At 47.7% G+C, this 13,386-nt stretch overlaps 1 protein-coding gene across 7 annotated transcripts in view; it reads right to left on the bottom strand.

The window, feature by feature from the left end:
- The window catches only part of LOC308574123 (uncharacterized protein), a 36,996-nt gene that overhangs the window by 12,443 nt on the left and 11,167 nt on the right, over positions 1 to 13,386 (bottom strand). For 6 of the 7 annotated variants that reach the window (XM_081171588.1, XM_081171587.1, XM_081171590.1 and 3 more), the window contains 10 exons: positions 12,435 to 12,672; positions 10,608 to 10,825; positions 9,379 to 9,567; positions 7,661 to 7,845; positions 4,612 to 4,804; positions 3,861 to 4,015; positions 2,663 to 2,769; positions 1,884 to 2,008; positions 773 to 1,117; positions 102 to 247 (listed from right to left, as the gene is read on the bottom strand). In XM_081171588.1, coding sequence (XP_081027714.1) covers positions 102 to 247; positions 773 to 1,117; positions 1,884 to 2,008; positions 2,663 to 2,769; positions 3,861 to 4,015; positions 4,612 to 4,804; positions 7,661 to 7,845; positions 9,379 to 9,567; positions 10,608 to 10,825; positions 12,435 to 12,672 — 1,901 coding nt within the window. The remainder of the gene's footprint in view (positions 1 to 101; positions 248 to 772; positions 1,118 to 1,883; positions 2,009 to 2,662; positions 2,770 to 3,860; positions 4,016 to 4,611; positions 4,805 to 7,660; positions 7,846 to 9,378; positions 9,568 to 10,607; positions 10,826 to 12,434; positions 12,673 to 13,386) is intronic. The other variant, XM_081171589.1, reaches the window with a different exon arrangement.

Here is a 13,386-nt window from a genome sequence, read left to right as displayed (position 1 = left end):
TCAACTCTAGTCAAGTCAAATTATGGTGGTTCCAATGTGAGAAGTTCACCAGAACCTACCTCCTCCCCCACCCCCAGCCTCCAGCAGGGACCCCATCTCACCTTGACCTTCTGCACGGTAGCACCCAGGTACCTCTGGCAAGCAGAGGCTGCTTCGTCCTGCCTGCTGTAGCGCTCCAAGGACACGCAGGCTCCATGCTCAAACACCCAGTCATCCAGGGGCAGGCACTTCAGAGAGGCATACGCCGCTAGGGAAAGGGGTTTGGCCATTACTAGCTGACCGCAGTGCCAGGGGGTTACTCGGCAACCACACACCCTTGTGCACCAAGTAACTGCAGGGTGCCCCCTGGCTCCTGGCACTCAGGAGCAGGGTTTTTAAGTCAGAAGGCATGATGCTTCCTGGCAAGCCGCTCTGAGCCCGGCCATGGCTGGGGAGGGCGGGGTATAAATAAAAAATATTATTATTATTCTGGAAGAGCTACAAGCTTGAAGGCAGCTGCAATTCCATTTGCACTGGGGCAAGGGAGCAAACAGGTGGCAAGGGAGGTTGGGGGGGGGAGCAGCAGAAGGTCTGAAGGGCTCCATGGTGCCAAATGAGGCCACCAGCTCTCCTTCCTCTCAGGGCTCCAGGGCTGGCGGTTGGAGCCAGTGCCACGACTGGTTTAACCCTGTTTCTCCAAATGTGACCTTTTTTTGCATGGGATTGAGGGTGGCTGCATTAGGGACGGCTTGGAGGAGAGCCCCATTAGCCCACTGCTTTGAGATGCACATACCGGCTGCCTCTCTGTAGCGCAGGAATCCATCGCAGAGGCCCGTCAGCGGGTTGCAGCTCAGGCCTGGCTCACACCGGGGGCACATCGACTGGCAGTCCTGGCCAGAGAAGCCGGGCCGGCAGCTCGTCTTGACATGCACGGCAGCAGCCGAACTGGCATCAGGGTCTTCCAGGGCCACAAGGCGTGTCCCCTTGGCAAGGCGGTGGCCCCCTGCGGAGCTGACCACGGCATCACACCCCGTGCCCAAGGCAGAGCACTGCCGCTTGGCAGCCTCCAGCGAAGGGAAGCTCAGATCCAAGGAGGGCGCACCATAGAAGGACTTCTCAGGGAAGGTCATGTAGGAGCCTGAGGGGAGGGGAGAATCATAGAATTGTGGGGTTGGAAGGGACCACGAGGGCTCCTTACGGGGTCCTTGCCGTGGGATCACATTCACAGTGCTTTAGCAACTGCACTGGCTCCCGGTGGAGTACAGGGTCAGGTTTAAGGTGCTGGTTTTGACCTTTAAAGCCCTATGTGGCCTAGGCCCAAGGACTTTTCAGCACTGGCCCCGACATGGTGGAACACTCTGTCACAAGAGACTAGGGCCCTGCGGGACTTGACATCTTTCCACAGGGTCTGCAAGACAGAGCTGTTCCGCCTGGCCTTTGGTTTGGACTCAGTCTGACTCTTATGTTTCCCTCCCCTTATGGTCTTGATTTATCGGCTATTCTAAAATGAGGCTGTATTTTAAATTGCATTTTAACCTGTATTTTTTTTTAAAAAAATCCCTCTCTCTTTCCCCTATTATGTTTTTACTGTGATTTTATTGGTGTTAGCTGCCCTGAGCCTGGCTCTGGTTGGGGAGGGCAGGGTATAAATAAAAAATGTTGTTGTTGTTATTTAGTCAAACCCCCTGCAATTCAGGAATGCCCCATAGATACCAAAATGAAAACTCAGCCTGGATAGCTCAGCTGGTTAGAGTGTGGTGCTGCTAATGCCAAGGTTGCAGGTTCGATCTCTGTATGGGACAGCTGTGTTGCAGGGGGTTGGACTGGATGACCTTCGGGGTCCCTTCCAACTCTAGGATTCTATGAAATGAAAATTGTCTGCAGCCCAAAGCAGCTCTGCTTACCACTCTGGTGGGAGGCCTGGCATATCCAGCGGTGAGGCCTGTGGCACGGCTCAGCCTTCAGGAAGCCGGAGCTCAGGGCCAGCATGCAGGTTTCTATGTCCGAGGGACCCTGTGAGAGAACAAAGCTGGCCCCAAAGAGAATGACAGAGGGTGAGGGAAGCCTTTTGAGGTGCTCACTTTTACATCTCGTCCCCTTGGCTTGGCTTCAGTCCCATGTTTCTCAGACAACCTTCTTGGAAATCAAAGCAAGTTGTTCAAGACTTGCAATTGCTAGATCCAGGCAAAGATAAGCCTGGTGAATGAAACAGCTCCTCTGAACGTTTCTCTATCAGACCTTCAGGACCTGAACAGCTCCTTAGGAGACCTCAAACTCCTTTGATAATTTTTTGGGAGGTTGAGACTTTTCAACATACAATACAATAATAAAAAGTAATTAAATAAAAATAGAACTCCTTTGAAAGTTGCTTACGATAAACTAACTCTCTCCCAGCTGCAGCCTCTCCCCATACCTTCCCCCACTTGCAATATGGTGACAATGATAGTGGCCAACCTTACTGGGTTCTTGTACGGATGGCAAGATGACTTGGCAGCGAGTGTTTTCAATCTCTGCACTATAGCTGCTTCTATTATTTATTGACTGATTATTCAGAAGTGGTTCTTATTAAGTTCCGTGAGATGCACTTCTAAGCAGGTGTGCACAGGATTGCCGTCTTAATAGACAAATGGCCCCAATCCACCCATCCCGCCCCACAGTCTCTTTCTCAGGGGTTCTTACTTACCGCCGCAATGCTTTGTTGAAGGGTGCCCCATCGGCCCAATGCCACAAGCCTCTGCCACTGCGAAGCCCAGTCCAGACACTCACCTCCAGCTCTTTCTGCAGCCAGACCTGTGGAGGAACGCAGAAGGTCATTCTCCTTCGCCAGTCAAAAACACACAGTGGGTTATCTTGCCGGTCAGCGCACCCCAAAGGATGCAAACTGTGCAAAGCCACCAGAGACAGCAGGGTGGAGAGGCCTAAGTGCCAAGAAGATGCTGGGAAGAGCGCAAAGAGCCTAGACTGGGAAGCCCAGCGCCATTACCTATGTAGGGCCGGCTCTATCATGAGGCAGAGTGATCAGTGTTAGAAACTCAACTGAACTAGACCTAATTTACAGTCGCCGCAATGGCACCAGATTTTCCCCCAGTGGGATTTATTGTTATTATTGTTATTATTATTATTCATTTCATTTATATACGACTTTATATTTTAAATGAAATCTCAAAGTGGTTGACAACACATTTAAACAGCCAATCAAACATGAGGAAATCCCGACCAAAGAATTGTCACAAGAGAAACTGATGGATTACGCGGAACTGGCGAAATTGACACACAAACTACGTGATAAGAATAACTGTGACTTTAAAGAAGAATGGGAACCTTTTACAAAGTACTTAAAGAAACAACAAAATGAACTGGACTCCTTGGCAGGTTTTGAATAAACATACACATTTTTTTTATTGGTAACATATTGATAGATTAATTAAGGATTATTTACAATAATCATTTTACAATATGAAGAGAATAGCATATGCTGAGAAACCAGAGAGAGGAGCTGAGGGAAGTCTGGGGGGGAGGGTTTTCTTTTTCTTTTTGGGGGAGGGGGGAGGGGGGAAATGGGGGGAAATGAGGATGATGTATTTTTGATAAATTGTTATTGAAATTGAAATTCCTAATAATTTTTTTTAAAAAAATAAAAATAAACATCCAATCAAACAATCCAGAATGAAATGAATTCAAGCAAATTTTATCGTGCTTATTATTAACATAAAAATGAGATTACAAATTTATTTTATATCCTGTGTAAATACTTTTAGCTGGCCAGCCCTTGCTGGGTGGGGGCCCCATTTGTTTTTTCTTCCCTGGGGCCCAAATGACTCTTGGCAGCCCTAGGTGCCATTTCAGATACTCCCTGTGCACAGACCAGAGCAACTGCTCACCAGATCTTGTGGGCTGCTCAGCGTGGCCAGGCTCCCACCGTGGAACCTCTGGCAGAACTTCAGGGCCTGGCTCCACTCAAGGGCCGCATCCAAGACAAGGAAGAGGCATTTGTCCTTCCTGGATCTCCAGGCCCTGGACTGGGGGCAGTACACATCTGCAGGAGGAAATGGCAAAGAGCATGATGTGCACACCGTTGGAGAAAAACAAATACATTTCCTTCTCACTGAATTTCTACATGTGTTACTTAAACCATACAAGGCACTGTTTGTCTAAGAATCTAGTCAGCACTTGCTTGTAGCCTCTGTTTACTCTGCCCCTTAACCCTGAGCTATTTTGTTTTTATTCTGTCCTGACAAAATGTCTTTCTCTCTCTCATCTCCGCCCAACCTATAAATAGTTTTTGCATGAATAAAGCCTTTGAACTCCAGAAACTGTAAGTGATTACGCCAATCTAATTCACACAACCTGCAAAGTCTGCTGACAAACACATCAGGGTTCCTTTTGCACACACACCAGCTGGGCTCATCACAGCTCACCCCTCCCCACAGCAAAATGAAGCAGTCCAAACTGTTGGCTGTGTGAGATGGGCCCCAACGAAGCACCAGGTGTTGTATCAGTCATTCTGCCTCACCCAAGTCTCCTACCATGCAGGGTTGTGGTGAAGATAAAATGTGAAAGGGGAGGGAGGAGTCTCCTGCCCTGATCTCCTTGGAGGAAGGGAGGGGCAAGTATACTTTTAAAAGAACACACCCCGATCCAGCACAAAGTACAATGCCTGTGGGGTGCACTTCCCCAGGTAGAGCTTGGTGTGAATGACTCCTTGAAACACGCAGAACCCCAAGTGCAGATTCTGCAGCCGCTGGTCCGGTAAGAGGCGAAAGGAGCTCTTGGTGTCTGTGGAACAGTCTGAACTGCTCAACAAGGAGACTCCGCCTGGTGCCACCTGCACAGAGAACAGGGGAGAAGCCTGCATGAATCACAGAATCAGAGAGTTGGAAGGGACCCATTGGATCATCTAGTCCAACCCCCTGCAATGCAGGAATATGAACCTGTACGGGGATCAAACCCATAATCTTGGCATTATTAGCATCACACTTTTAACAACTGAGCTAACCGGACAGGAAGGAACACAATGGACAGAATAATTGTCACACACAGAAGGAATAAGGATATACGTAGTTTGAGTGCTTCACCTACAGATTTGTTAATCATTTAATGTGTCAAAATGAACGGATGCCGTTAATATTGCAGTTGTTGTATAAGGGAGTGTTATTTTGAATGGAATGGAATTGAGCTCAATAAGATTTTGGAACGCAGAAACAAAGTAAATCATCAAACCATCAATTCTAGCACATGGGAGGCCTCCTAAATTACCATATTTTTCGCTCTATAAGACGCACCAGACCACAAGGCGCACCTAGTTTTTGGAGGAGGAAAACAAGAAAAAAAAATATTCTGAATCTCAGAAGCCAGAACAGCAAGAGGGATCGCTGTGCAGCGAAAGCAGCGATCCCTCTTGCTGTTCTGGCTTCTGGGATAGCTGTGCAGCCTGCATTCGCTCCATAAGATGCACACAAATTTCCCCTTACTTTTTAGGAGGGAAAAAGTGAGTCTTATAGAGCAAAAAATATGGTATATAATTTGGCATCTGAATGACTGGGGTTCATAATTGTATTATAACTTGGCATTGTTATAATGAAGAAAAAGAAGAAGAAGAAGAAGAAGAAGAAGAAGATTTTGGTTTTGATATCCCGCCTACCATTGGATTATTGTAACTGAAAACTAATTATTGAAGGGGGAAAACCCACAAACAACTGAGCTCATCGGCAAGCTGGCACAAGAACTCACACAGAGATACCCCACAGGAATTAGAGCTCCTTTCTTTGTAATAATAATTTAGTAATAATTTTATTATTTTTACACCGCCCATCAGATTGGGTTGTCCCAGCTACTCTGAGCAACTTCCAACAGAATATAAAAACACAGCAAAACAATCAAACATTTAAAAACTGCCTTGAGATGTCACCCCGAAACTACAGACTTAAATCTATTTAACTCTCATGACTCCTAAACAAGTAGTTTTTCTGTGAAAGGGACAAGGAACACCTAAAAGAAAATAGCAGCACTCACACAAAAATGCAGTTTCTAGAGCTGGGAAATGCAGGGCAGTGGATGCTGTTCCAAGCTGGTTTCAAACCGGCAGTGCTGGTGGCTGCATGTGTGCCATATTCCTGATGCTCATCTCCTTCCTTTAAATAATCTTGGGAACTGTAGCTCAGCCCTCACAAAGCTACAATTCCCAGCACCCTTTTGGAACGGGGGTGTTTTAAATGAAGTATGGTGGGTATACAGCTGGTGTGAGGGGAAGAGAGACGGCCTTTGCCACTGAGGCTACCTGCCACCAAGTCAAATGGTTGGTCAGCGAGTCTGCACTCAATGGGCTGTTGCATTTTTAAAACATTGTGTTGCATTTAAAAAAACAACAACAACACTGACCTTTTATGTATATCTGTGCAGTGAGTCTTCACCTTTCCAAAAATAACATGGTGGGCTGATTAATATTCTGCAGCCTTCTAAATGTGTTTTAAAGGCTGTTTTTGTTTTGTTTTGTTTCTGTTCAATTTATTTGTGCTTTTATCCTGCTCTTTAATCTTTTGAACTGCCTTGAGATCTTCAGATGAAGCAGGGTATATCAATGTAATTAATTAATTGGTGGTTTTTTTGAAATGCATGAGCAAAACCCCAGGACTTAGCCAAGAGGCCCCCACCAGCATCAGGGTGAGGAATCTCCTGCTGCCCCGTCCGTCTCCTCAGGTTCATGCTGGAAAATAAGCAGAAGAGGCAGTGGGGTTCCCCCCCCCCCAAAAAAGGTACATAGAATCATAGAATGTGGAGCTGGAAGGGACCACAAGGCTCCTCAGTAGTGGTACCTTGGTTGTTGAACTTAATCCGTTCCGAAAGTCTGTTCAACTCCTGAAACCATTCGAAAACCAAGGCGCGGCTTCTGATTGGCTGCAGGAGCTTCCTTCCCCCAAGCGGAAGCTGCAGTTGACTTCCTTTAAAACGTTCGCAAACCAGAACACTTCCGGGTTTGCAGCATTTGGGAGCTGATTTGTTCAACAAATAAGCCGTTTGAGAACCAAGGTGCCACTGTATTCCAATGCTCTGTTTTGCAAGATTATTTGGCCCACCATGGGGCTCAAAACCATGACCCTGAACTATGCCAGAGCAGGTTGTTTTGAAGCACTATCTTGCATTTCTTTCCCTAAAGGATTTGGGGTGTTGGCACCCCCTGCAAAGGACCCTGCCCCCTGCTTGTCTTCTCAGGAGCGGAGGGGAAATAAATGTGTGCGTGTGAGAGAGAGAGAATCAATCAGCTCCTAAAAAGAAGCTTGTATAAATTTAAGCTGCTTTAAGGGGTGTGAATCGAAAGCAGTCTGGGTGAGCCCTTATTGCCTACAACATATTGCTTTGTTGGAACAATTCAGTGATGTGAAAACAGAGACTCTTTGTGTGTTCTACTGTGACTTAAGAAAAAATTAGTAAGGACATAAATAAAAACTGGAAAAGGAGTTGCTGTGATCTAGCAACCACTTCAAATTAACCAATATCATAAATAAAAGCTTTTTCCCTGTAGATTTGAGAGACTGGAAAGAGACGACTGAGATTAAAAGCAGTCATAGAATGCAAATAAATAAATAAATAGGGTGGCCGATTCCTCCTGCCCCCCTCACTCCACCACTATCAAAGAGTTTATCCCTTGACATCATTCAGGAGAGGGAGTGCCAGTTCCATTTACCTGAAGGCAGGAAGGAGGGTCTGCGATGTTGCGGAGTCGACCATTTGGCTGCAGCCCCCAGAAAGCACATTTGAGGCGCTGGTCCAGCGCAAGCTCAATATAGACCAGGGACTGCTCTGGATCGGTGCACAGGGCTGACTGTTTGCCTCTGAGCCGAAGGAACCCAAACCACACGAAGGCGGTGCCTGTGGTGAATCACAGAATCATAGAGTTGGAAGACCGAGGGTCATCTAGCCCAACCCCCTGCAATGTAGGAATCTCAACTCAAGCATCCAACCTCTGCTTAAAAACATTCAAGGAAGGAGAGTCTACCATCTTCAGATGAAGTCCATTCCACTGTTGAGCACTCCTTATGACAGAATGCTTAGTTGGGATCTCCTTTCTTGTAACTTACAGCCATTGCTTTAAGCCCTACCCTCCGGAGTGGGGGGAAACAAAGCTTGCTCCACCTTCCATGTGACTGCCTTTGAGATATTTGAAGATAGCTTTCATATCTCCTCTCAGTCCGGAGCCCATGTCTCACAGGAGCTAAAAGCTGCTTCCCACAACCCGAGATGAAGGTCACATGGTGACACCACACTGTCCCCTTAGTAGCCCAAGCTGCTGCCTGCCCTCACCCCTCCCCCTTTGATCCTGGGCTTCATCCAGTGTTTTAAATTCGCCAGGCGCCAGGCACGTTTTGTGACTGGCACAGGTCCAGTTGCGACCATGTGGCAATCTCTGGATGCCAGGTTGGCAACTACCTCTCCATCTGGCCGGCCCTTCTTTCTTAAGCAGGTAGGTAAAGGTAAAGGTAAAGATACCCTGACAGTTAGGTCCAGTCGTGGACGACTCTGGGGTTGTGCGCTCATCTCGCTCTATAGGCCAAGGGAGCTGGCGTTTGTCTGCAGACAGTTTTTCTGGGTCATGTGGCCAGCATGACTAAGCCACTTCTGGCGAAACCAGAGTAGCGCACAGAAACGCCGTTTACCTTCCTGCTGGAGTGGTACCTATTTATCTACTTGAACTTTGATGTGCTTTCGAATTGCTAGGTGGGCAGAAGCTGGAACCAAACAACAGGAGCTCACCCTGTCGCAGGGATTCGAACTGCCAACCTTATGATCAGCAAGCCCTAGGCTCGGTGGTTTAGACCACAGCGCCACCCGCGTCCCAAGCAGGTAGGTAGAAGAGCTTATTTATTGCATTTATAGCCCACCTTTTCCTCCAAGGACTCCATGGTTCACTCCTTCCTCAGTCATTGCCTACAACAACCCTGTGAGGTAGGTTAACAGGCTGCGACTGACTCCAAGGCTACTCAATGAGCTTCATGGCTGGCTGGCTGGGGATCTGAACCCTGTTCTCCCAAGGTCCTGTTTTGACACTCTAACCACCACAGCACACTGGCTTCCTAGATTTACTTCTGCTATGGAGCAGCTCTTTTAATTAAGTTGGTCGACAAGTATGGGGAAAGCTAAATGTCACTGAAAGGTTCTGAAATATTTCCCTAGGTGCTTGAATTTGTTTTATTCTGAATTGTTTGATGGGATGTTTTAATGTGTTGTCAACCGCTTTGAGATTTTTCCTTTAAAATATAAAGCGGTATAGAAATGATAACAACAAAAACAAATATTCATTGGGGGGGAGTTGGTGCCTAGACATTCCATTGCGGCGACTGTAACTTAGGTTTAAGGTGCCATTTGGCGATTAGCTTATATATCTGGCTGCACCAGCCCTCTTACCTGGGTCTTGGCTCGCAGTGCTGATTTGCACAGAGGAAGGCTTCTTTGCTACCAGTGTGCTCCAGCTCACCACGTTCCCAGGGAACTTCCACCGAGTCCTTGAGGCTGCCATCTGCTTTATGGAAACCTCGGGCAAGGCTCGGTCCCACAGGTTGACTTCACTCAGATCACCCACAAAGCGGCTGGTCCCTACAATGAAGCCCCAACATGCAGGGATGTGGTAAGAGCCCCTTAGAATCACAGAATCATAGAATCATGGAATCATAGAATCATAGAGTTGGAAGAGACCACAAGGGCCATCGAGTCCAACCCCCTGCCAAGCAGGAAACACCATCAGAGCACTCCTGACATATGGTTGTCAAGCCTCTGCTTAAAGACCTCCAAAGTAGGAGACTCCACCACACTCCTTGGCAGCAAATTCCACTGTCAAACAGCTCTTACTGTCAGGAAGTTCTTCCTAATGTTTAGGTGGAATCTTCTTTCTTGTAGTTTGGATCCATTGCTCCATGTCCGCTTCTCTGGAGCAGCAGAAAACAACCTGTCTCCCTCCTCTATATGACATCCTTTTATATATTTGAACATGGCTATCATATCACCCCTTAACCTCCTCTTCTCCAGGCTAAACATGCCCAGCTCCCTTAGCCGTTCCTCATAAGGCATCGTTTCCAGGCCTTTGACCATTTTGGTTGCCCTCCTCTGGACACGTTCCAGTTTGTCAGTGTCCTTCTTGAACTGTGGTGCCCAGAACTGGACACAGTACTCCAGGTGCGGTCTGACCAGAGCAGAATACAGTGGCACTATTACTTCCCTTGATCTAGATGCTATACTCCTATTGATGCAGCCCAGAATTGCATTGGCTTTTTTAGCTGCCGCGTCACACTATTGGCTCATGTCAAGTTTGTGGTCAACCAAGACTCCTAGATCCTTTTCACATGTACTGCTCTCAAGCCAGGTGTCACCCATCTTGTATTTGTGCCTCTCATTTTTTTTGCCCAAGTGCAATACTTTACATTTCTCCCTGTTAAAGTTCATCTTGTTTGTTTTGGCCCAGTTCTCTAATCTGTTAAGGTCGTTTTGAAGTGTGATCCTGTCCTCTTGGGTGTTAGCCACCCCTCCCAGTTTGGTGTCATCTGCAGATGTGGTTTTGAGGTTTTATGACATTTTATATGGGGTTTCTATACTACAGCCACAGGGCAAGCCTACAGCCTCTGTGCAAAGGAGGGACTTACCTCTGCTGCCCACTTCTAGCTGTCCAATTGTCAGCTTCCCCCCAAGGGAGAGCCCCTTCCTCAGGAAGCTGCTACTCTCAGCGAAGTGTGGCTCCCAGAGAAATCCATCCACGAAGACCTTGAAGGACGGGTAGCCAGGAGCGCTGGAGACCGAGACGGCCACATGGTGCCAGGATCCATCCATAAAGGAGCCCTGGGTGCCGCTGAACATCACTGACCTGCAAAGAGAAACCGGGAAGAAGTGATAGAATCATAGAAGTGGAATGGACAGCAAGGGTCAGCTAGTCCAACCCTCTGCAGTGCAGGAATATTTTGCCCATTATTGGGCTCAAACCCAGAACCCTAAGATTAAGAGTCTCATGCTCTAACAACTGAGCTATCTGGGTTCTCCTTTTAACAACAACAACAACAACAACAACAACAACAACAACAATTTTTATTTATACCCCACCCTCCCCAGCCAAGGCCGGGCTCAGAGCGGCTTACAAGCAATAATAAAAACAAGTTGAATGATTACAACTTAAAAACAAAATTAAAATACAGCATTAAAATACTGAAACATTAAAATATTAAAATGTAGCCTCATCGCAGGAGGAGAAGGAAAAGAAAAAAGAAAGAGAGGGAGGGAATCAAATTGGCTCCAAGCCAAAGGCCAGGCAGAACAACTCTGTCTTACAGGCCCTGCGGAAAGAAATCAGATCCTGCAGGGCCCTGGTCTCATGAGGCAGAGCGTTCCACCAGGCTGGAGCCAGAGTTGAAAAGGCCCTGGCTCTGGTTGAAGGCAATCTAACTTCCTTAGGGCCCGGGACCACTAGGGTGTTGCTATTTATGGACCTTAATGTCCTCCGTGGGGCATACCGGGAGAGGCGGTCCCGTAGGTACGAGGGTCCTAGGCCGTGAAGGGCTTTAAAGGTCAAAAGCAGCACCTTATATCTGGCACTGTACTCCACCGGGAGCCAGTGCAGCTGGAAAAGCACTAGGTGAATATGCTCCCATGGCAGAGACCCCGTGAGGAGCCTCGCTGCAGCATTCTGCACCCGCTGGAGTTTCTGGGACAGCTTCAAGGGCAGCCCCGCATAGAGCGAATTACAGTAGTCAAGCCTGGAGATGACCGTCGCATGGATCACTGTGGATCACTTTTACCTTTCCATGCTCAGGCTGGGATGTGTGCAGATAAATCAGCAAATGCATTTCAAAGAATACATTTCATGCCAGCTTCCTGGCTTGTTCAGATCACATCATTTATAGTCATGAGGTCAAAAATTATAATTTTGGAATTGCTGTAAATTGCTTGGTAGGTGGCTCGTTGATGAAACTCTCCTTAACTGAGGCCACATCCACATCAAGCACATTTAAAGCACACGACTCCCTCCCACACCCAAAGAATACAGGGAACTGGGATAATAGAATCATAGAGCTGGAAGGGACCATGAGGGTCATCTAGTCCAACCCCTTGCAGTGCAGAAATCTTTTTCCCAATGTGGGGCTCAAACCTACGACCTTGAGATTAAGGGTCGCATGCTCTGCCAGCTGAGCTATCCCCCTCACATAATGGACATTGGGAGTACAAAGAAACTTAGTGGCTTCCTGGCAACTGGGATGGTGAGAGGGCACCAGTTCGAAACATTTTGGTGCCCAAGTTAGAGCGGCAGCAAAGGACATAGAATCATAGAATTGTGGAGATATGTAATATATAGCATTATACACACACAGTATAGAAACCCCATATAAAATGTCATAAAACCTCAAAACCACACCCAAGACCAAAAGCTGGGAGGGAAGCATCATTTAAAACCACCATTGCCAGTGGAGGGACCTCCTGCTTACCCCTTGATGTGGAACTCCAGCCCCGAGGGGGAGAGGAGGAAGAGGGCAAACTCTGGCTGCCTCCACTTTAGCGCATAGCTGACCAGGCACATCTTGCGGGAGCCAGCGGCAGCAGCAGCAGGTTGACTTCGAACCCACAGCCCGATGGCGAAGTTGTTGAGGTAGCGGCGTATGGCATCTTCCAGCTGCAGGCTGCTGCCACTGCTGGGGAAGTGTAGGTCAAAAGAAAGGCGATACTCTGGAAGGGAAGGCAAAGAGCTCAGCCTCTGAACAATGTGAGCACCCTCGTTTGCAGATTCTCTGGGAAAGCACAAAAAGCCTTTGTAGCCTTTCCCTGCCCTCCTCCAGCTATTCCTGGAAACAATCAGTGGTGGACTTGGAGGGAATTGAGAGGGTGGGCTGCAGGTCAGTCGCACTTTGAGACTGGCACAGGTCCAATTGCGACTGCGTCAAGATCTCTGGGCACCAGGTTGGTGATCTCCACCTGATTCTCCAGCTTTCTTATGCAAGCAAGTTAGCAGAAAGGTTTATTTATTTCATTTATCTCCCACCTTTTTCTCCAAGGAGTCCATAGTTCACCCCCCCCCCTCAGTCAATCCCTACAACGAGCCTGCAAGGTAGGCTAAGAGGCTGCGGCTGACTCCAAGGTCACCCAGTGAGCTTCATGACTGAGTGGGGAGTTGAACCCTGATCTCCCAGGTCCAAAACCTGACACTCTAACCACTACACCATGTTTGGTTGTACTGCCCCCCCCCTTGTTGGAGGTGATGGTGTCTGTGCATGGAAAATGGTGTCTGTGCATCCAAAAAAAGAGAAAGAAAAAGCTGGCAGTCTTGCAACATGCAAAGCAAAGGTTGCACTGCTTGCAGATTTCTGACTATCATGCTCAGCTAGCAGATATATGTCAAGGAGAGAACCTGACAGTGCAGAAACTTCATTGGCCTCTGTTGAC

The sequence above is a fragment of the Podarcis bocagei genome (genome assembly GCF_964188305.1).
Source record: "Podarcis bocagei genome assembly, chromosome: 15".
In the NCBI taxonomy this organism is placed as follows: domain Eukaryota; kingdom Metazoa; phylum Chordata; class Lepidosauria; order Squamata; family Lacertidae; genus Podarcis; species Podarcis bocagei.
This window is presented reverse-complemented; position numbering and strand designations above follow the sequence as displayed.